General features: G+C 18.6%; 1 protein-coding gene across 1 annotated transcript in view; it reads left to right on the top strand.

The window, feature by feature from the left end:
• LOC724287 (protein rhomboid) overlaps positions 1–24151 on the top strand; it is an 869734-nt gene that overhangs the window by 593316 nt on the left and 252267 nt on the right. Inside the window, exon 5 of the mRNA XM_026443982.1 lies at positions 10123–10235. Coding sequence (XP_026299767.1) covers positions 10123–10235 — 113 coding nt within the window. The remainder of the gene's footprint in view (positions 1–10122; positions 10236–24151) is intronic.

Below are 24151 nucleotides of genomic sequence, written 5' to 3'. Positions count from 1 at the left end.
GAGAACGATCCAAAAATTAATATATAAATATATGTAATAATTCCTGAATGATTGAAATTATAATAAATGAAGTTATAATATTTATATTTATTGTATTTATTATTGTAATATCGAGTTTTTTCATTCAAAGATTATTTTATATTTATTCAAAAAATGCCTAAATTCGGAAAAATGATTATGAGAAAATCTTAAGAAGTGATATGAGTATAATATCCAATGATATGAATTGATTAAAATATATTGATTGAATATAAATTGAATATAATAGATATATGGTTGAGATATTTTAACTATCATAATTCACAATCCATAAGAAAATAATTTTTGATTAATTGATTTTATTAATATATTATTAGGTATCGTCGCTTCAAGATCCTGTTTGGATAAAAGAATGTTCCTGATATTAGGACATTCGAATATTGAGAATAGATCTACTGTATAAATATTTATATTTATATTATATTTATACTTATATTAACAAAAAATAAGTAACAGTTATATAACTTTTATATAACTATTATATTACGGATGCATATATATACACAAAATTCTATGTAACAATTTATTTTTTAAAATAATAAAAAATATATTATTTTTTTTATTTTTTTTTTCTGATTGATTTTTTGTTTTAATGATACAATTATTTTAAAGGAAATCATAATAAAATAGTCAAAAAAAAAAAACTCAAACTAATTATCATATTTACTTCTATAATATTTTAATCTCAATTTCAATTCTTTCTAAATTTCTACATTTCGAAATCTACATTTGAAATATTCTCAAACCATTATGTAAAATTAATTATATATACTAAATCATATAACTATAGATTTATGTACACAATTTTCATTTTCATTTTGTATTTTTTTATACTCTTCGCTCTGTATTTTTGCATGTTTGTTTCAATTTGTCCGAAGTATTTATTTCAAGAAGTATTTATCAACTCATTCTGATTAGTCAGACATGGAATCGGTAACGTTTATCGAATTGTTATTAGACCTCGAAAGATACAAGAGCGCAAAGTTAGCAAGGCAATTCGCTATCAGACGATCGAGCAGTTCGATAATCGCAGCCTAATCGAATTAAACTGGTCGGTTGTACTCGTGTTTACGACAAGCTGACTCGTCGGTTTGCGTTTACTATGTTGAAGCGATAATAGCCGCGCACACGCGTGCGCTCCACTCTGATTGACCATCCTCGACGAAAGACCACGCGTTTCCCATCGATTTATGTTATCATTGAATTGAAACTGCACTTCCATCGACATTCCTCAAATTTATTTGCTTTGAGCAACATTATACAAACTTTGTCGAAACATTGAGCACATCGATATTTTAATCACAAATTATGAGCTTTTTATACTGCAAGCTTTTTATATTGTCAATAGTTTTTACATTTTCAATAGCTTTCTTATTTATACAATAAATATAATTCCTATATTCGAATGCTCTAATATTAGGAACATTCGGCTATCCAAACAGAATCAAATGCTCTCATATATATACATTTTGTGTGTGCGCGGATGCATGCGTGCATGCGTGCGTACATTATAAATATATAAATATTATATATACTTATAAAAAGCTTAAGAATATTAATATTCATAAAGCACTTTTGGAGAATCAATTTTAGACAAAGCCGATTCAAACACAAAAATTGATATACGAAATATTAATTAAAACTTATTTATTGAATTATTATATGCAAATTAACATTGTATTAGAAAAATAAGATAAAGTAAAACAATGATATAAAAGAGAAATTAAAAGAGAAATAAAATTATCTTATTCTCGTCTCATTAACGTAATTTTAATATTAAACGTAAATTTAAACTGTTTGTAACTCAATAAATAAATCTTAATTAATATTTTTATATTTGTTTTTATTTTACTTTCAAAATCGATTTTATATGATATTTGTTTCACAAATATATTCATACTTATATACATATATTGTATATGTGCTACATATATATATATACTATGTATTTGCATTTGAATTAAAGAATTCTAAATATAATGTATTTATAAAATATGAAATTAATTAATTAAAGATATATGATGATATATTCAAATAATCAATTCAAATAAATGATGATATTAGTACAGAAATTAGATCAGATTTAAATCATTATTTTATTTAATTAATATATTATATTTATTCACATTAAAAAAAACTTATAATATTATTTAATAATTAAATAAAATACAATAAGGAATTCTTTATAAAATAATTATAGAAATAAATTATCAATATTGTTCTACACTTAATTAAATTTGTTTTATATATGAAATGATAAAATAAAGATATAATATATAAAAAAGATATATATTGTAAAATATTAGAATTAATTTAAAATAATGAATTCAATTTTTAAAATTTTTTATTTTTTTTATAAACTTTTTTGAAATTTTTTTTTAAAATTAATATTTTTATTAAAATATAAAGTACGGTAATCTATTTTCTCTCATCATACTAAATACTATAATATTAATCTATATAAATCTATATTATGAACTAAAATTATAATAATTATTTTGTGTATTATTATTAAAAAATATAAATATTATTATGATAATTGATATATAATTTAATATAATTTTTCATTTCTCTAAAATTTGCAATTACTTGTTTAAAATATTAATAATTTAATTTAATTTATAAGTAATATTTTTATCAATATGTATTATTTTACATAAATATAATAAGTATATAATTTAATAAATATAATATAATATTATATTATAATAAATTTATAAATTTTTATTATAATTTAATTAATTAATAAATTTTTCTAAAATCACTTTATAAAATTATTTATATAATAAAAATTAACTTATAATATATTGGTATTAACAAAATATTAATTAAAAAAAAAAAACTTTTAACAAAATGGAGAAAGTTTTAGAAAATTCTTTTATTTAAATTGCAATTATTTATTTAAAAGAAAAAATTTAATTATATACCAGCTTAAAATTATTTCGCATGAAAAAAAAAATATTTTTTGTCATTTTAAAACAGAGTTCATTTATTCTCAAGCATCTCACAGTAGATCTTGAATTTCCTGCTTCGTTCCGTACATGCTTATACTATTTTCCTATTTTAGTTGCAAGGTTTTAACTTATATATTGCTTGCAAAATTAGCGATAAGTGACAACGGATTAAATTCCATGCCAAAATCTACACGTCGCTGTGACTGCTCTCTTCTAAATATCCTGGATACATTGCGGCACAACGATAAAGTCCGAACAAATGATAATGAGATAAATAGAACGAGGAGCTCTTGGGCTTCTTCAACTATACTATCGATCCCAGCCACAACAACGAGACACACAACCGACTTCGAGATCGTAAATTTACATCAAAGATTTACTTACTTAACCGGATATTGTCCGGCAACGAACCTCTAATGCTTCATTACTAGTAAAATTTTCATAAAAATAACACATGATCAAGGGATATTTAAATGCAAATGATGACCTTCTGCCTTTTCATTAACGATCAAATTGCACAGCTAGGATTGCGTGTATATATTACTTCTTTGTCTTTGATTTTGGCGGAAATTACAAAATTACAAAGTAAATAGTTCTCTAAAAAGAAATTTACATGCTTAAATTGAAAATATTTAATTTTTTTTTAGAGAGAAAGGACAAAAAAGAAAGAGAATACAAAAGATATTAATGAAATAATTATCTATTAAAACAATTATAATAAATTTTAATTATAATTCAAAATAAATCTAAAAATAATATTATATTTAAAAAGTCATAAAAGCTGTCAATAAAACATAAAATTATAAAAATAATAATTTAATTATTAAAATTATAAAATCAAAATTTAATTAACAAAAAAAGAGAATACATATCATAATAAATTCTATCAAAACAATTGAATTATTTGTGTAATTATAATATTATAATATATTATAATACTATATACTATATTAAATTAATAATATTTATAATATTTATATTGCTTTTAAATTTATTTATATATTATATATTTTAAATTATCATTAATTAAATATGTATGATTAATAGTTGAATTAGAAAAAGTATATTTTACGTTATAATAAATACAAAAATTTTTTTTGTAATACAAAAAGATTATGTAATTATAAAAAATAAATTATCCATTTAAATATTATTTATATAAATAATTATTTTATGTATTATTCATGTTATGTTATTTATATTTTACCTATTATTTCATATCAATCTGAACATTTTATATTTTCATCTAGATGTCTTAAAGATATTTGATATTTGATATGATTGATTCGTTTGAATAATGTTTGAATATTGATTTAGAAATATAAAAAGTAATAATATTTTAATATATAATTTGATGAAATTATATATATATATATTGTTATTATTATTGTTGTTTAGAATAAAATAAAAATATAAGAACTATACATATATACATATGCAACTACATATTAAAAAGAAACATTACTTTTATGATAACAGTAAATTTAATTCTTTATTTGGCTAGATTTTTTACGAAGTTCAACCGTATATACTTTTTTCATTGCTTTTCCTTCATAATTACTTTTTTTTTAACAATCAAATGTATGAGAAATATTACTGCTTGAAAATTGGTACTTCATAGCCAAAATATAATTTATCATGAGTTTCGACTTATCATTGCGCATTGATACATCAGTTATTTGAAACGGCCAAAACAGAAAAAATCATAGCATAATTATAAATTATTTATTATGAAAGAATTGATTTTATAGATTTTTTCTATCATGGATTTCGATTCTAACAACTATTTGTAGATCTACATAGAAGATCAATAATTAATAATTAATAAAATATTCAATAAAACTTATTAATTGAAAATTTTTTAAATTAATTAATTATTATAATATTTTTCTACATGTAATTATTTAATTATGATTATATATATACTTTTATTATATACTACTATATATATTATTATTATATACTCATAATTAAACATAAAAATTATAAGTTTTAACTATTAAATAATTAATAATAATTATAAAATAAATCTCTTAAAAATTGACTAATTAATTCAAATTATTATATTTTTTCTAATATTACATTTTTAATTTATAATTATGATAAAATATAAAAATTGTAATTTTTTAATCAATTAATTGATTTAAACGATTAATAACAATGAAATGAATTTCAAATATATGATATTTAAATATACTAATATATTTATATATGTTAATATATTTAATATATGTTCCACAAATATATGTTATTAGAAAAGGTAGTTACGTATTTATTACACATTAATTGTTATAATATAACAAATTGTTATAATATAATTTACAAATAGATAAATATTGGCAAGAAATATTTATATATCTATCTTTATAATGATTTAACAATTCTATACAAAATTGACCGTGATTTCTGTTTTATAAACATCATTAAATGCTAAATATAATAAAAAAAAATAGGCATTTCAAAAACTATTTTTTGAAAGATTAAAACAAATATATTCTCATATTTGTAATTTGAAATTTGTTCTTTAACGTTATGAAACACATAACACATAAAACTCTTATTTTATACTAAATCCTTACCAATAAAATGAAATAATCAAATTTAAAAAAATTGAATAATTTTAGAAAAATTATAGGAATTCGTAATTCATTTTTTCTATTTTTAAGACTCTTTCAAAATGTATTAGCTTTTGCTTCTTTGTGACACTAACTTTAAATTTATTTTTATATCAATATTTATTTCGAATAATTATAAATATATATTTTAAATTTCATTAACTTTGAATGAATTTGAAAAGTGAATTTTTTTTCTACATTTTTTAAAATTATGTCTTTACTATACTTTTTCAAAAATTTATGAAATTATGATTAAATATAATATATACAAGATTTTAATTTATTTTCTTTTTTTATTATTATATAATAAATAATAAATAATATAATAATAATTAGAAAAAAAAAACTTTTTTATATTAATATTATTGAATTTTTCGTTTTAAAAAAAATAATATTTTACAGTTTAATTTTGTAATAATTATAGGATATTATGCATCTAATGAAAGTATATCTAGTGAAAATTTCTTTTTATTTTTAATTATATATACTATTTATAATATTTATTTCAATACTGGTTTTTGCACTATTTTCGTTTCATTAATATTTCATAATTTAGAAATGATATTTTGATGAAATTTGAAATGAATTTTTTTAATAAAAATTTCATTTTTATTACATAATATAGTATATGTTATTACATAAAGAAGTCAATCAAAGGTTCATGATGATTCAAGGAATTGATTTCAAACAATTTTTTTCATAGTGAAATCTTTTCATTTCAGCTTTGTTAATAAGTTATTAACAAGAAACATTAGCCAATAAATAATTGGCTAATCAATAAGTCTACATATTCTATAGTATTAGTATCATTTCGAAATTATCATCAAAATATCATTGAAATTTTCTCCATATAAAAAATTATCAATATTTAAAAAATTGTTATTTTCTTCTATTCTTATTAATATTTTAAGCTATCTCATTCTTTTTTTGATTGATGATGAACTTTTTAAATTTCTTTTAAAAAGTTCATTTTTATTCAGAACTAAAAATTTAATAAATTGTGGATAAAATAATAGTTTAATATAATATAAGATATTTATAAATATATTTCTCAATCTTAACCGATCATATAAGATCATATAAGAAAATAATTATATATGTATAAAAATTTAAATATATAAATTCTTAAACTAATAATAAAAAAAAGTATTATACTTATATTTTAATTTTTTTTATTTAAATTTGAATTTAAAGAATTTTCTTCGTAATTTTTTCTTATAATGAGCTATTCATACCATAATGTAAATTAAAATTATCATTCATTTGGTCAACTGATTTCGTTCTTGTCATATATTGAATTTTTATTGAAAAAAATATAAAGAATCATTTACGAAATATAACAATAGATTAATTAACATTATTGTAATTATCATTTTGTAAACTATTTGTTACAATTATATTTATTACAAATATATTATTACAATTTTTAAATTTCTTTTTCGTGATAATTTTAATCAATCTAGAATTTAATATACTAAATATTACTATTACTATATTTAATATATTATGTAGTATATTATTATAATATAAATATTATATATTAAAAATATAATGATTTACATTTAAAAAATTGTTATTTAATAACTAATGGAAATAACATTTCACAATTTCACTGTAATTTGTAATTCATATTACAAAATAATTGCTTCAAAATTTAAAATTGTTTTAATAAAAAAAAAAAAGAAAATCAATAAAATTTAACTTCTTTTATCCATTTTTTCATTTTATAAATTACATTATTTAATTTATTTTTGCTATTGACAAAATCATTGATCATATCTACAATGACTGATGCGCACGTCTATAAATACGATTGTAAGCGAGTTTATGGTCGATGAGTAGCAATCTGAGTAGGAGGTTCTTATGCTACTGTACACAATGTACACATACTTTCTTCCTTCTACATTGGTACAAACTGTACGTTTAAGATGGTACTCGTGTTGTAGATATTTGTCTGTGCCTCGTGATACAAAGCTGCTGTATGTATACGACTTAGCTCAAGGAGTTTACTAATGTTCCCTGCTTGCATTTGCCTAACCGCGTTAACGGATCCTAATCCAAATATCAGACACCGCGACTCGACAGCCATAGAGTCAAGTTTCCTTCATTGAATCGTATCAAGAACTACAATCATCTTTTGTATCATTGATTTTTTATTAAGCCATTTTATTTCGCAAAATAGAAAGAAGTATTTTTGTCCGGAAAATGGCGGACATTTAAAAATTTATCTTTGAGAAATTAATTTTTGTATTAAATTTTCCATCTAATTTAAATATTCTAATTGTCTCATTTATTTTAATAGAAAAAAATGTCAAAAAAGAAATGTCGAATATCATTATAAAATGATGTCGAAGAAAACATTGTTTGGTTAAGAGGCAAATATTATGACAGGAAATAAATTTTTTCTCTCTTTCTCATTTTTTTTTAAATTTCAAGATTATCAAAGTTTCTTTTTTTAAGTGAGATTACATATTTTTATTATTTCAATATTATAATTAAGATTAAAATAAATTAAATAAACCTATCTTATAATATTCAAAAAAACATTTTTAATATATGTTATAATCATTTATATTTATAATCATTCAAATTTTTCTTAATTTACAATGATATGCATATTTTTCTCATTGATTCATTGAATAGAATATTAAGAAGACTAAGCTTTTAAAAAGATTTATTATTACAAAAAGAAAAGAAACTTTTTTTTTTCAATAATTATTTTTACAATTATATAAGTAATACTATTTTAATACAAAATCAAGTACAATCTAATACAAAATCCTATCATTATGAAATTAATCAACATTAATAAAACAATATTTAATATTAATAGAACATGTCTTAATAATATTATAATAACTTTACAAGGATTGTAGGATCTTTTCTTAATATCTAGAAAAACCTATTAAAAATAATATATTATATATTTTTTTTTTTAAATTAAATTCAGTTTATTTTTTCTTTATTATATTTTTATAGTGTTGTAATATAATATTTTTTTATTTATTATTATAATATCGCATATACAATGTCAGAATTGCCAGAAAATGAATGAATTTATCTTAAAGAAAATTTTGATATATTTTGAGCAATATAAAAAATAAATAATAAAATAAATAAATAATAAAAAATGTATTTTATTTCTCTTAAAATTTTTTTTCATGAAAATATATTTTTTATTCTTACTTTTCTAATTCTTATCATTCTAGATAATAAAGAATAATATTTTTTATTTGAAATAAAAATAAATGAAAAAATTAAATAATTAATAATTAGTCTAAATAATATAAAAAATATGTACGTAAAATAAAGATATTTAATTCTAAAATATGTTTAATATAAAATAAATTCCGAATCTTATTTGAGAAATATTTTAAAATATTTTTATTTTTATTTAAATCTTTATCATATTTTATTTTATGATAAAAAAAATGAGAAAAAAAATTATTTGAATTATTATTTGTGCAATGATATAAGTGTTTTAAAACAATTGCCTTTCGAAATATCGATACATTTTCGTTTTGTCACAGAGCGTCTATGCTTCGTAACAGAATTTATGACAGGATTAGAGTAAGTAGGTTATATATGCAATATTATGAAGTTATTGAATATTAAGACATTGTTAACCAACACAAGTATATTTATATTTGCACATACATCAATTTATACAATTATTATGGTACAAGATTAAAATATATTATAGCATTATTTATTATATTCTATAATATATGTTGTTATAATATTTGTTAATTATATGTATAAAAATAAAGTTATTAATATCTATTCAATATTTATTCAATATTTTTATTCAATTGTGGAAATAGTTGATGACATACATTAATTTTTTATAAAATATTTATAAATGTATCAATAACTTATTTAAGAATATACTAAAAAACCATTAATAATTTTTATTATTTAATTGTGATTTTAACCTTAAATAATTCATCAATATAAAAATATAAAATTAATTTATATCAGTAGAATAAAATTTAATATAAATATATTATAATATATATTATAATGTATTATAATGTAATGTATCATATAATAATAATAATATTTTAAATAATATAACATCTAATATAACACACGCGCACGCGCGCACACACACATATACATACACATTATATATTAGTATATCAAATTATTTACATATTTATTACATACTTTCTATAGAAAAAAAAACTATTTAAATATTGCATTACTTGTATATATTTATTGTAATATTAATAATAATATTATAATATATTGTTATAATAATAATAATATAATAATTGCAACTTATTTATAAAATACTTCTTCATAAAAAAATTTCAGATTTTAAATTATATAAAAATTGATAAAATATTTATACATAAAATAATTTATAGATTAAATAGTAATTAAATAAATAATAATATTTTAATAATAATAATATTAAGATAAAATAGTAATAGCTTAAAAAATAGTAAATGTTTATTTTAAAAAAATAAAATTTCAATTTTATAAAAAAAATAATTACTCTATTATAGATGAGTGGCAAACGAACAAGGAGTTTCAAATGCGCGGTTCATCATCGTGACCGTGAGGTGTGCTCGGAAAACGATTTTCATCTGCTCGTACATGAACCTCCTCTCTTTCGCAGGTATGATTATTTAAAGTATTATTTTTAATAGCAATCAAAATATTTAAAATTAACATAAAAAATTTTAGTAAATTTTTCTTAGAAATTTTTTATTTTAAAGAACTTTTACAATAATGAAATATTTTTTACAATTAAATATTTCAACAAAGCATATCAAAAACTAAGATGCTATAAAAGATATTTCATTAAAGGCATTATAGATTATTTTTAGAAATTATTATGAATACAAAATATGACATAAAGATAAATTTATAATTTTTTTATAATTATTATAAATTTTAATCGAACATCTTGCCGATAATATTTAATCTTGATATATATCAAAAACATATGTTGTCTTGAGTAATTTTTTCTTATAATTTAATCAGCAGTTTCTTAGTTTTTGAGATATATAAAAAATGAATTTCGTGTATCCATAAATGTATTATATTAGTCAGTATATGATTGTCACTTATCTATTAAATTATAGTAGCTGGTGTTCAAAATATATAACGAGTAAAGTAATCAAAGAACTACTTCTATACGAATTATAATGAGTTTGAAATATCTCAAGTATAACTCATAGAGAATTTTGGGATTTCACAATATAATATATATAATATAATAATATTCAAATATAATATAAAACAACCTTTGAGAAACTAAAATTACATACAATGATCAAATTAAAATCAAAGTTAAAACGATAAATATTAAATATATAAAAGATAATGCTTGATTATACAAATATTGCTGTCATTATAACTTTGATTATCTAAAGTTTATATTTGAAAGCATAAATTTGTTATGAATTGATGATATTAATCATCTATTAATTTATACCTATTTTATATTTTGTTATGATATGTTTATACATATTTATGTATAAACATTTAAATGATTAACTATCACAATACATCAATATAATATAATAACTATTTTCAATATTTTTCAATATAATAATAATAACTATTTTTTACAAATATTTTAAAATATTTCGAATGTATATAATTGAGTTCAAGTTATTCAGAATGATATTCTTAATATATCAAGGTCAGAATGATTACAACTGCTGTATAATTATTTTTGCAAATCTAAAAAATTGTAAAAAATTGCCAATTAAATTATGAGGAATTCTTGATAATATATATATATCATTTGATAACATAGTATAAACACATATTAGAATAATATATTAGTATAAATAACATATTAATATAAACACATATTAGAATAAATAATTATCGATAAATTCTTTTTATTTTATTATAAATTCTTTTTTTATTATAAATTTTTTTTAAATCTTATTTATTATATAATTATAAATAGATACTTAATATTTTATTAGTTTCTAAATACTTAATATTTTATTAGTTTCTATTTTAAATAATATTATTAATTTGGAATATTATTAATTATTATTAATTATTTTGAATTTCACAAATTTGTAAATAAATATAAAATATAAAAATTCAAATTTTATTCTTATGAATTCTATATTTGTTCATTTTTTCTATGAATCTATGAACGCATTAAAATGAACGCATACAAAATCAATCTTTTCAATCTATGAATATATAAAAGAATATCAGAATATATTAAAAATATTTCATTGTTATGAATGTTATGACCTATGAATTTGCATACAATTTGCATACAATGAAATCTATAAAATTATTTAAGCAAAATAATATATCGCACATAAATCTTTGTAATTGATCTATAAAGAATTTACAAAAAACATTTATTGTAGATTTAATTATTGACTATATTATTCCTGATTCTTTCGTGATTTTTCTTATTATTTGTTTTTATAAGACAATAGAAAAGAATAATATATTTTTAAATACAATTTTTACAATTTTTTGTCCATATCTTATCATTTTAAATATTTCATACTAAAAGAATTAAATATATTTACTGGATTTGCAATTAGCTTTATAATAGAAGAAAGCAAAGTTGAAAATAACAATTTTGATTTATAATAATTAAAAATTATCTATTATTTATAATTAAATTTTATTTATTAATATTTATGGAATTAATAATAATAAATTTTATAATAATAAATGAAAAAAAACATTTATAAAAAAATCTAAATATAATTAAAATATTAAATAAAATATAAATAAAATTATAAAATATAAAATTATAAAGTAAAAAAATATTTTATGTTATGATTATAATATTATAAATTACAAACGCAAAAAATTGCTCACATTTGTAGTTTTTCATGATTTTTTATAATTATAATGAATAAAAAGTATATATATGTTTCGATGCCTATAATTTTTTTATGTGTTAATCAATTTCGATGAAATTTTTTGCATAATTTATTTAAAAAAAAATAAAATTTGAATAAAAAATAATATTTGACTATTTTTAAATTTTTTATTGAATATACTTAATATATAAATATTAATATATAAATTTATTAATATATAAATATGTAATAAAATATATAAATATGTAAATATGTATTATATATAAATATATATAAAGTAATAAAATATATATAAAGAATTAATTTTTTTTTATTAATTCGATTCATTTTGAGAATTTATAATGTAAATTAAAACAATTTTTTTTGAAATCTTCATCACATTTAAACTTTTAGACTATCGCATTATTATAAAATTTCTTTCATATAATATATTCATATATTTATATAAAAATATAGTTTAAAAACAGAAATTTAAAAAAATCTATAATTTAAAGAAACTGTGAATAAAATTTGACTAAGAAAAATATTTTTTCTAATCATTTTAAAATATATAATTTTATGTTTCATTCAAATTTTAAAGTTCATGAAAATAGTACAAATTAGTATTATTTATTATATCATTTTTATATGTATTATGTTTGAAAAAAAAATGAAATTTTTATTTATTCGAAATGATAACATAATTATTGTAGTTTATTATTTATTCAAGAAAAAATACTGAAAAATATATCACTAATATTATAAATATTAACTATGATTAATTGTTAATATCTTATCATTAAATTCATTTTTTAATATTATTTATATTAATAAATATTAAATTTATTCATTATATTTAAAATTTTAATAAAATTTTTTGGATACATCGGTTGGAAAATTAGTTTAGAAAATCCTTTTGAAATTCAATATTTGACAGATTAAATATTCTTGAAACAAATTATTTTGCTAAAAAAAATAATATAAAAATTTTAAAAATTATAAACATAAGATATAAATAATTTTTGTTTATTTCATAGTATCAATTTTCACAAAAATTTTCATGAAAAAATTTAGAAAAAAAAAAATTAATGATTTTTTCAAAATTTAAAAAAAAAGAATTAATGGTCATTCTTTGGATTATCCTAAACAAATTTATTCAAAAAATAAAAATTGCGAAACAAATTAGATTTTAAGAAAGTATTTTAAGAAGATAAAAGAAAGTTTGATAGAAGAAGTAAGTTGTAAGAAAAGAAAAAGTATTAAAAAAATGAATAAAATTAAGTTATTCGTAAAAATATGAAAACAAAAAGGAAAGTTAGAAAAAAATGAATGAAATAATAAGAAAAAATAAAGAAAGGAAGAGAAAAGAAAAAAAAAAGAAAAGGTTTTATTTAATTATTTCATTATTATAATAATGATCTTTTTATTGTATTTCAATTCTGTGTGTTTCTTGTTCCATATCATTATCAATGTACGAATCTTAACGAAATAACAATGTACATCGCATAACTTGCGAAATATTAATAATCAAAATCTCTACTTTTTACTTTTCGATAGAAGAACACTATTTTTTCATCATTTTCGTTATTCTCCTGTAAAGTTTGAGCATCTTTCTTTCGAGTTAATGATTGAATATTAATATATTGAACGAATATGTTTCCAGTTATTGCTTATAAATGTGATTTCTCAATTGGAACATTGAAAATTTCTTCACGATTATTTGTAAACACAATTCTTCTTTAACATTCTTCCTCAGATTTAATCTTGACAAGACATGTGTGCGAATTAAAAAATGAATTGTATACTTCAGGATATACGTAATTTCAAAAAATATTGATACACTTTTAAAATTAAATTTAATATTTTAAATTATTTTATAAATTAGGATTAATTTACTAAGTGATATACAAAAAAAAAAAAATCTTGAAAAAATTGCAATCATATTTTACAATTTTTTTATTTGAATCTTTAACAAAGATGTAAAAAATAAATTTTGAAAATTTATGAGTTACATCTAGCTGAAAATTTTATTGAAATCGATTGATATAGAAATAAAAAATAAAAGTCGAAAAAAATTAATAAAAATTTTTAGATTTTAAATCGAAAATTATAAAAAATAGCAATTTTTATTTTCTGTTTTAATCATTTGTAGCTTATATCATCACTACTTAATTTCCATGAAATTTTTAAAATATGTATGTATATCTATTTAATACGTATATCAAACACAAATTTATAAAATATTTTTTAAACAGTTTTCATTATAGAATCAAATAAAAAAAATTATAAAAAAGTAATCTTAATTATTTTCTTTACGATTGAAATAAATTGCAATTTTTTTCATAATTTTTTTTTTATATAATCTAATGAACTAATCTTTTTATCTTTTTAAAATAACTCAAGATTAGATGAGAAACAAATATTTAGTGATTTTTTGATTTTAAAAAAGTATTTTAAAAGGAATACTAATACTATTTGAAGCTGTTATAATGAATTTGGAATTTCCAATAAAATTTTTGATTATTTTATTTTATTAAATTTTAAATTTATTAAAAACTTTATATGTATAATTATACATATATTATTTAATTTTTTATATTTTATATTATTATATTATAATTTATATTTACCATTTTATATTACTTATAATTTATATTATTATTTATATTAAAGTTAGATTTTATGCTACAGAGATAGACTTTTTTTAAATATAATAAATGTGAAATATAATTGATATGAATTTTAGAAATTTTTAAAGTAGAATAATTTGGTGATTAAATATAAAACAAATTGTAACTTATTTACTAAGTATATTTTAGAGATTTACTTTTTCTTATGATGTAAAAATAATTTTTTCTTGATAATTAAGTTTTAAATTGTAAAAATAATAATATCGAAGTATAGAATATATAAAAGTTTTTAGATAATAAAAAATTGTTTTGTTAAATTTTTTTTGAATTTCTAATTCAAGATTGGAATATAAAAAATAAAACCATTATTATTGAATATATCTATCAAATATTATCTATTTCTTTAAATTGAAATTTTATTTATACCAATTTTTAAATAATTCGATTTAATATTCTTAAATGTACCGAAAGTTTATTTATATATTAATTTTATATATTTTATTATTAAATATTTATATATTAAATATTTATTATATATGTGAATATGTATTTTTCATCTCATCTATTCATTTATCAATATTATAATTTTAATATTTTTTTAAAAATTATTAAATTTTTTCATTTTCTTATTATAGTAATTATATATTTAATAACAATAATTAAATTCTTAAGATAAATTCTAAATATATAAATTTTAAACGTATTTAAAATTTAAAAAATGGAAAACTTTTTAAATAATATCCTCAACAGAATTTAAATTAATCTAAATTATTTAAAAAAATAAAAAATGTAAAAAATTAAATTAAATAATAGAAAATTAATTTTATGATTGAATATATTAAAAAAATAATAAAAAAGAAAATTGTAATTAAGCGAAAGTTGATTAAAATAGAATGCGTAAATAAATTGAAACATTAATGATTTTTTTAACAAAAAATGCGATTAAAAATATGAATTTGAAAAATATGAATCATATGAATTTAGACGAATCAATATGAATCTAGATGATCATCAAAATATTTTATGATTGATTCCGCGAAAATATTTTTTTGTGTATCAAAGCATAAAAAATTTTATGTATAAAAGTTTCGATAAAGGAATGGTAATAATTATTTTTTAGCTTGGATATTTGAAGAAATGATAATTAAAACATTGCGTTTTATATATTTTACATTTTATATTTATAAATTACATATTTTGACGATTTCTTTTTTCATTAATTAACTTTTATTTTAAATTCTTTATTTGAAGAAGTGTAAATATTAAACATTTTCTAAAATCATGTGTATCACATGTGAAGCAAAATAAAACAATTTAACATTTTTTGTATAGAAAAAAATTAAAATGTTTTTTTTAGTATATATTTATTTTTTCTTTAATAAATATTTAATAAAATTATATTGTTAATTAATAATAATTGTAAATTGTAAATAAAATATATAATTTATGTATTTATGATTATATGATATATTATATATATTGCTCATACAAAATTTGTTTATCTATCTTTAAACTTTTTAATTTTAACGTTATCTATTATATTTTTAGTTTTTAGAGAGAAAGTGCAACATATTTAAAATATCATTTTATTCAAGAAAAATAAAAAATTTTAACAAAGAATAGAAATAAATAAAATTATATAATATAAAAAAATAATAAAGCTTTATATTTCAAATTCTCAATAATAACAAACAATAAATATCTTTCATGTTATAAAATTTCTTATATAAAATTAAAAAAATAAATGGATAATAAAATTATTTTTTTTTATAATTTAATCATAAAAAAAAAATCACAGTATAGATTTTTATATAAATTTTATATAATCATTTATATAAATTTTAATTTTAAAATTTATTTACATTAATCATAGATATAATTTTCGGAATTATAATTTACATACATTCACACTATACTCACATTTTATATATGTAAAATATCATACATTTACTTTTTTTTTTGTGGTCGCTGTTTACATTACAGAAGAGGCAATGTTATCACAGTAGATTTTAGAATATTCAAAATTATATTCATCTTTTAATATTAACAATATTAATACTATTAGCAATAATATCGAAACCATTAGAAAAATTTATAACATGCAAGATTATAATATACAAATGAATAGATTAAATAATTTTTATACTATAAAATTTTAACATATTTTAATGATGTAATTGCACTGATTGAATATTTGCTGAATGTTTTTGCAAATTGACATTTTAATTTTTGTGCAGATTAAAAATGATAAAAATTATAATTTATTCATAAATATGATTAATTAAGAGATCATTTGCCCCTATTATATTATGAATTAAATAATTTTAATAGTTTTATAGTTAAATAGTTACAGTTATTTCAATAATATATTCATTCTCAAATATACATTTACTTTATTATTATATAATACTTTAAAATAAAAGCTGTTAATTTATATAAAAAAATTAAGATTTTGCAGTGAATATTTTACTTCACCATTTTGAAAAGAATGAAATTTATATACTTACCTTTGAAAAATTATATTTGTCTTTAGTTAAATATTTTTTAGCGTTAAGAAATCTTATTTTTTTCAAGTTTTGCAGTCAAAGATTCTACATAAGATAAATGTTATTTTTGTCTTTCATTTTTTGTTAGCACAATCCGAAAAAAAAAAATATTTCTTTTTAGATAATTTTTTTCTACAAAAAATAATAATATTCAAATAATATTTAAGTATTATGAAATAAATAAATTTACAATATTATTAATATAATAAATAGAAACGTAGTTAATATTTTTTAATAATATTTATTAACATCATAACATATATTTATAAAACCATATTAAAAAGATATTTCTTTTAAATAAATTAATAAAAAATTTCAATAAATTAATATTTTTAAAACGTAAATAAATATATATTGCAGAACGTTATATAAAAATCAATCAGTCATAATCAAAAACATTTCAATCGACAACATTCTTAAGAATGTCACAAGGAAATTAATCACTTTTCTTTTCATACGCAATTCGATGAGATTAATAGGTATGGATATGTATCAAACATCGAGAAGGCGCCAGGTCTCTCGAGCGTGATCGATTCGACTTGTTTCTAGATGCCATTCATAAATAATTCATCGTATCGTCGGCACGAAAAATCGGGAGAGAGGAACAAAGAAAAATGAAAGTGTGGTGAGAACGAACGAACGAATGAGTTGAAGAATAAGTAAATGAGTAAAGCGATTGAGTAAACAAGACTAAAAGAATATGAGAAAGGAAAAAGTAAGAAGAGAAAAAGAAAAAAATATAACAAAACTATATATGATAAAAAAAAGTAAAATTGAATGAAAAATCACAATGAAATGAAATAAAAAAAAAAATTGCTACTGAAAAGAACAAAAATGAAAATGAAAATATACAGATTAAAAGATAAAAAAACATAAGAAAGTGATATAAAAAGAAAAAATTAGATGCCTGACTATCTTTAAAAGAAAGATTAAAAAATGGAGATTATAAAGATTAATATAGTAAACATTTTTAATAAAAGTTTGTATTGAATAAAAGTTTGTAATTTATAGTGAAATTTTAAATAAGATTAATATAGTAAAAATTGTGACATAAATTTTTTGAACGAACTTCAGCAAAAAACTTTATAAAAAATTTCGATCGATTAAACTAACACTTATCAAATCGAAAAATTTACGAAATTTTACTATTCTCTCTTTCTTTAGCTCTGAATTTCTTTTACAATATAAAGACATTCTGTTCTAAAACAGAAGTTGCACATTCAAAATTCTATTAAAATTATTTGAAGTTCTATTTTACTTTGTTAAAGTAAGTGATCAAAAAGGCACGTCTCGAAAATGGAAGAAAGGAAAAGAAACGAGACCACGGGAAAAACGGTCAAGGATACAGACGAGAGATAAAACCGTCGAAGAAACAGATAAATGACACGAATCGAAAATAAAAATGGAATAAAATGTATTTCGCTCAATCACTAATCTTTTCCCTTCTCTTTATTCCTCTTTCTCGTGCTGTCATGGTTCGATAGCATGAAATCTCCAGACTAGCAAGGAGGAGACATTCCTGCGCATGTAAGATAAGAAGCAGTGGCAACCTGCAGGCAGGCTCTTTGCAAATAAAATATCGCTCAAGAGTCAGGCAGATAGAAGAGAGGAGATGAAAGAGCAGAGAAACGGAGGGTGGCCGGACGGAAATATGACGAAACTATATTCTAGGCAGGTAGTGCGAGCACGCTTGGAATTCGATGCGAGTAGAGCCCTTAAGTCTCTGTGTTCTCTCCCCTTCTTCCTCGACAACGTTCTCGTTGATGTTCAACACGGCCTAACACCTCGACACTCTCTTTTCATCGCCATTCAACCACCAGCAACAGAAGTTAGACCATGTAAATTTTCGTGGCGAGGCGGGTAAAAGTAGGTGCATGACACCCCTGAGACACGTTAGCGCATTGCTCTCTTACTTTGACATGAAAAAGAGTAGAAGAAGAATGTTTTAATGCCGATGATTCCTCTTGTTGGAAAAAAATGATCGAACGCTGTGATGTGCTATGAGGCCAAATGGAATATGATGATAATCATTGATTTATCATGCAATATAATGCAGATACATGAGAATTGATAAAATTTTGAAATGCTAATTTTTCGATTAATTTTTAATTAATCTTTAAGAAACATTTTTATGAATTTTTCTTTATGAATATCGATATTAAAAAGTGTAAATATGAAAATAGTAAGAATTAATCCTTGGCACATTTATATAGTTCAGTCAAGCTTGATTTTAAATAAGTTTTTTTGTATTTTAATAAGTTTTAGATAGCACAATATAAAGAAATAATATAAAGATTTCAACAATTTTGAATGACTAAATCAAAATGGTTACTAATTATTAAAAGATTAATTGCTAAAAAAAGTTTTAATCAAAAGGAAAAAAACAAAATAGATTATTTAATGTGATCATCTTAGTTATTTTTGAAATCAAAATTTTTGTTACTTATGATTTAAACACTTACAACTTTGAAAAACTATCAAAATAATAATATTTAATTTTTTCTATAACTTTTTTAAATAAATATTCAATTATTTCATTTAAATGAATTATTATACTTCTATCACTATACTGTTTCATTACATAAGAAAATATTTTTTTAGTTTTGAGCTTATTACATTTATTAAAAAAATTATATACATGTGAATACATTTAAGAATAAAGTTTTCGAAAATTACTATTGAGAATTATTTTTTATTAAGAGATTTCATTGTTGAAATTGAAAATTATTAATAAATAATCACTCTCAATATTAAAAAATAATTTCTGACAACAACTTTCAAGAATTTTTCTCTGATCTATTTGTAAATTTTCGTAAAAATTATAGATAATTAGATAAACAATCACAATCATTACTAAAGATTCTTTGAAATTGATATATTATTAATGATAAAAAATTTTAATTTGTTCAATATTTTCAATATTTTATATTTACAATGTCATATATTTACATTTTATATAAAGTGGAATAATAATTTTAATCATTTTTTATCTCTATTATAATATATATTTATTTCTATTTAAAAAAATTTTATTTATAAAGATTATATTTAATAAAAGATTTCTAAAATTTCATAATTTCTTTTATTACTTATTTATTCTTAAAATTAAAATATTTGAATCGCTTTTATAATATCTAATATAAAATTATCTAAAAATAAACAAGAATAAAACAAAGAAGATTATTAAAAATATTTAAAATAATCTTTTTTTTCGCATCAATAATTGGAATTATAAGATAGCAGAAATTTTTTTAGACTTTTTTTATTATTTTGTAGCAATGTTTGTAACATAAGCAGTAAGAATTCATCATGTTGAAAAAAATGCATCATTGAATCTGATATAATATATTGCAAATATTTAAAGTATTTAAATATAACGTGATCAATATTTCAATATAATTAACAATATATTCATTTTCAAATTTTATATTTAAATATATATGAATTTTATATATTAATTTCAATATATTTAATATAGTATAAAATTTATATTTAAGAAATAAATAAAACCATTTTTTTTATTATATAATTTTTAGATTTATAACAGAATTTCAAATATTTAAAAATTCATAATATAAATTATTAATATTAAATTATAAATATTTTATTTATATTTATTTATTTATATCTAAAGAATTTCAATAAAATTATTCAATTTACATAAATAAAGAAACAAAATATCTTTTCTGGAATATAATTTAATAAAATATATACAATAATATTAATTTTAAAAAAAGTTTTTATTTAAATTCAAAATTTTTTTTATTATATTTAATTCTTAATTAGCTATTATTAAATATTATTTATAGCTATTATTTAATTAACTATTATTAAATATTTGTTATTTAAAATATAAATAAATTTATATTATACTCTATATATTATAATATATTCTTTAAAAAGTTTTTTCGTAAACTAGACTGATTATGAATCCATAAGAAATTATTAGGAATATAGCTATATATTTTGTTTCAATAATTCAAGTCTAAATGTTTAAAAAAACATAATGAACAAAATAATGAGTTGATTAATTATTATATGTATCAAATTAATTATTACGAAGAAATTTTATTTTATAGACTAGGATATTAATTTACAGAAAAACTACTTATCATTTTTATAAAAATGAACCATTCAATTTAAAATCTCACAATCATTTCTTTTTCAAGAACTATCTTTCATTTATAACAATTATTCCCGCAGTCATAAAAGCACCGGTTTCTCTGGAAGAAACGAACTCTGGTAATTGGAAAGTCGCACGAAAGCCACCAACTTACACAATTCTCGTCTATATCCGCGCATGCGCATGCACACGAGGGACGTTCATAATCATAGTTACCCCATACAACATGCAGAGAATGGAAAATTTTTTTCAAAAAACATGGCTATAAATGTAAATTTCTTTTTATTCTACCGATTCTCACGTTTGTTTTTTTTCTTTTTCCTCCTTTTCTTTCTTTTTCTTTCTTACTGTTAACCAGGATGCCGCGCAAAAGCGCTTTCTTTTTATCCTTATCCTAATTAGATTTTCAATATAATGCTTTTCTCTATGATTAGGCTGTTGGATATAAAGCATAAATCCATATTTCAAAATCACGAAACAAAGATTCATCCTTTTTTTAGGCCGTTAAATTTTCGTTAAGTTCACTGTAATTAATATGACTGATTTTATTTTTGCGCATAGTTGTTCTGTAAACACTGCAACAATAAGAGGAACTTTTTCTATAAAAAATTACATTATGATCCATAATAAGGGACAATCTCGCATTTTTTTCTTTAACATTAGATTTATGAATATTGACTATATACCTTTTTTTACTGAAATCGTCTTTTTGATGGGTATATTAAAATGCAATCTTTGTAAATTAATAATTTACATCTATAGATTTTTATTTACTATTGTCTTCAATATATTTTTTATATGTAAACTCTATCTTGGATATATATTTTCAGCATATATACTAGATTTAACATGCAAAATAGACTTCAGACACTGAATTGAAGCTAATATTTTGTTCGTCGTCATTGCTCAATACTTCAAGCTAATTGAAAGAGAAAATTCTTTTGAATTTTGTTTACTTCAATTTATTACAATTTTGATCTTTTTATATAATAATCCAGGCATTGATGGCTGCCAAATTCAAAAACAATTTTAAGACACATGAAGGAGCTATCTACAGGATCCTGCTTTCACAGTATTTTTTTTATTATCAGCATCTTTTGTTTCATTTTTGCTTTCAATATCTGCAATAATACGCATATTTTTTTTTTATGATATGTATTGTGATAATTTTCATTCCCACTGTCATCAGAATCTTCAATTTCGTTTATATTATCAAATTCTTCCTCGCTTTCGCATATTTCGTTTATATCAGAATCCGATCCAGATTGGTCTTCATTTATTCATTTATTCTTCTTATTATTCTTTTTATTATTCTTTATTATTAATTCCATGTCTTTTGAAGACTTGCTCATAATAATGTAAATGTAAAAAAATATATTTTTGAAAAATTTTAGATTTTGAAAAATTCAAATCTTCACTTATGAAAATAAATTTTTACTAAGCTTCCAAATAGTACTTATTTTTTTTTAACGCAATGTTAAAATTATCTCTCACATATATCTATTTGTTATTATAAAATAATAAAATATAAATAATATATATTTGCTGCATTATATCATTAAAAACCAATATTTAAAGAATAATATTTGCATATTCAGAATTTTTATTGATAGATTCCAAATCTAGTGTTAAAGTTAATCTAATTATGACATAATGTTTCACAATTAAAATAATACTTTTGAAATTTTTATTATTAGTATTTTATCTCCATATTATTTATAAATAGAAATAATAAATCTAATTATTTATAAATAATATATATACGAAATATGATTTACTTATATGAAATTATTTTTTTTTATAATGAAATAAAAGTTTGTTTTATCAATTGCACGCAATTGGTAATATAAACAGTGAATTTAATCTACTTTATATTAAATGTATAAATGCATAAAATTAAAATTGTATTATCTTATAATGTAATCTTATGATTTATTATCAAATATATGTATAAATTAATTTTATCTATAAATCTATTTTTATCTATAAATCAATTTTTTTTAAAGAAAATTGTTTGAAAAGTTTTATTTATGAATTGGTAAATTAGTCATCACAATAGTTTTTATTATTTTTAAAGATATTATTATTTTTTAAGATACACAATTATTATTATTTTTTCTTTTAAATTTAAAAATCATCATAAAAATATTCAAAATAATATTAAGAAAGAAAATTTTGAAAAAGAAACTATTGTATTTAGAAAAATGTAATATTTACTAAAAAATTTACTGCAAAATATTAGATAATATTAAAAATTAATAATATTTTTATATTTTTTTTAAAAGCTTTGAATGTTAAAAAAATTTTTAATAAACTTGAATTTTTCAGATTGTTAATAATGTTAATAAAAAAAAAAATTTTTGATTGAAAATTAATTGTACAATAAAAGAAATATTAATAAAAATTCATATATATTGTTATTGACTAATTTAATC

The sequence above is a fragment of the Apis mellifera genome, linkage group LG11 (genome assembly GCF_003254395.2).
Source record: "Apis mellifera strain DH4 linkage group LG11, Amel_HAv3.1, whole genome shotgun sequence".
Lineage (NCBI taxonomy): Eukaryota > Metazoa > Arthropoda > Insecta > Hymenoptera > Apidae > Apis > Apis mellifera.
The sequence above is the reverse complement of the archived record's forward strand: the minus strand, read 5'-3'. Positions and strand labels throughout refer to the sequence as shown.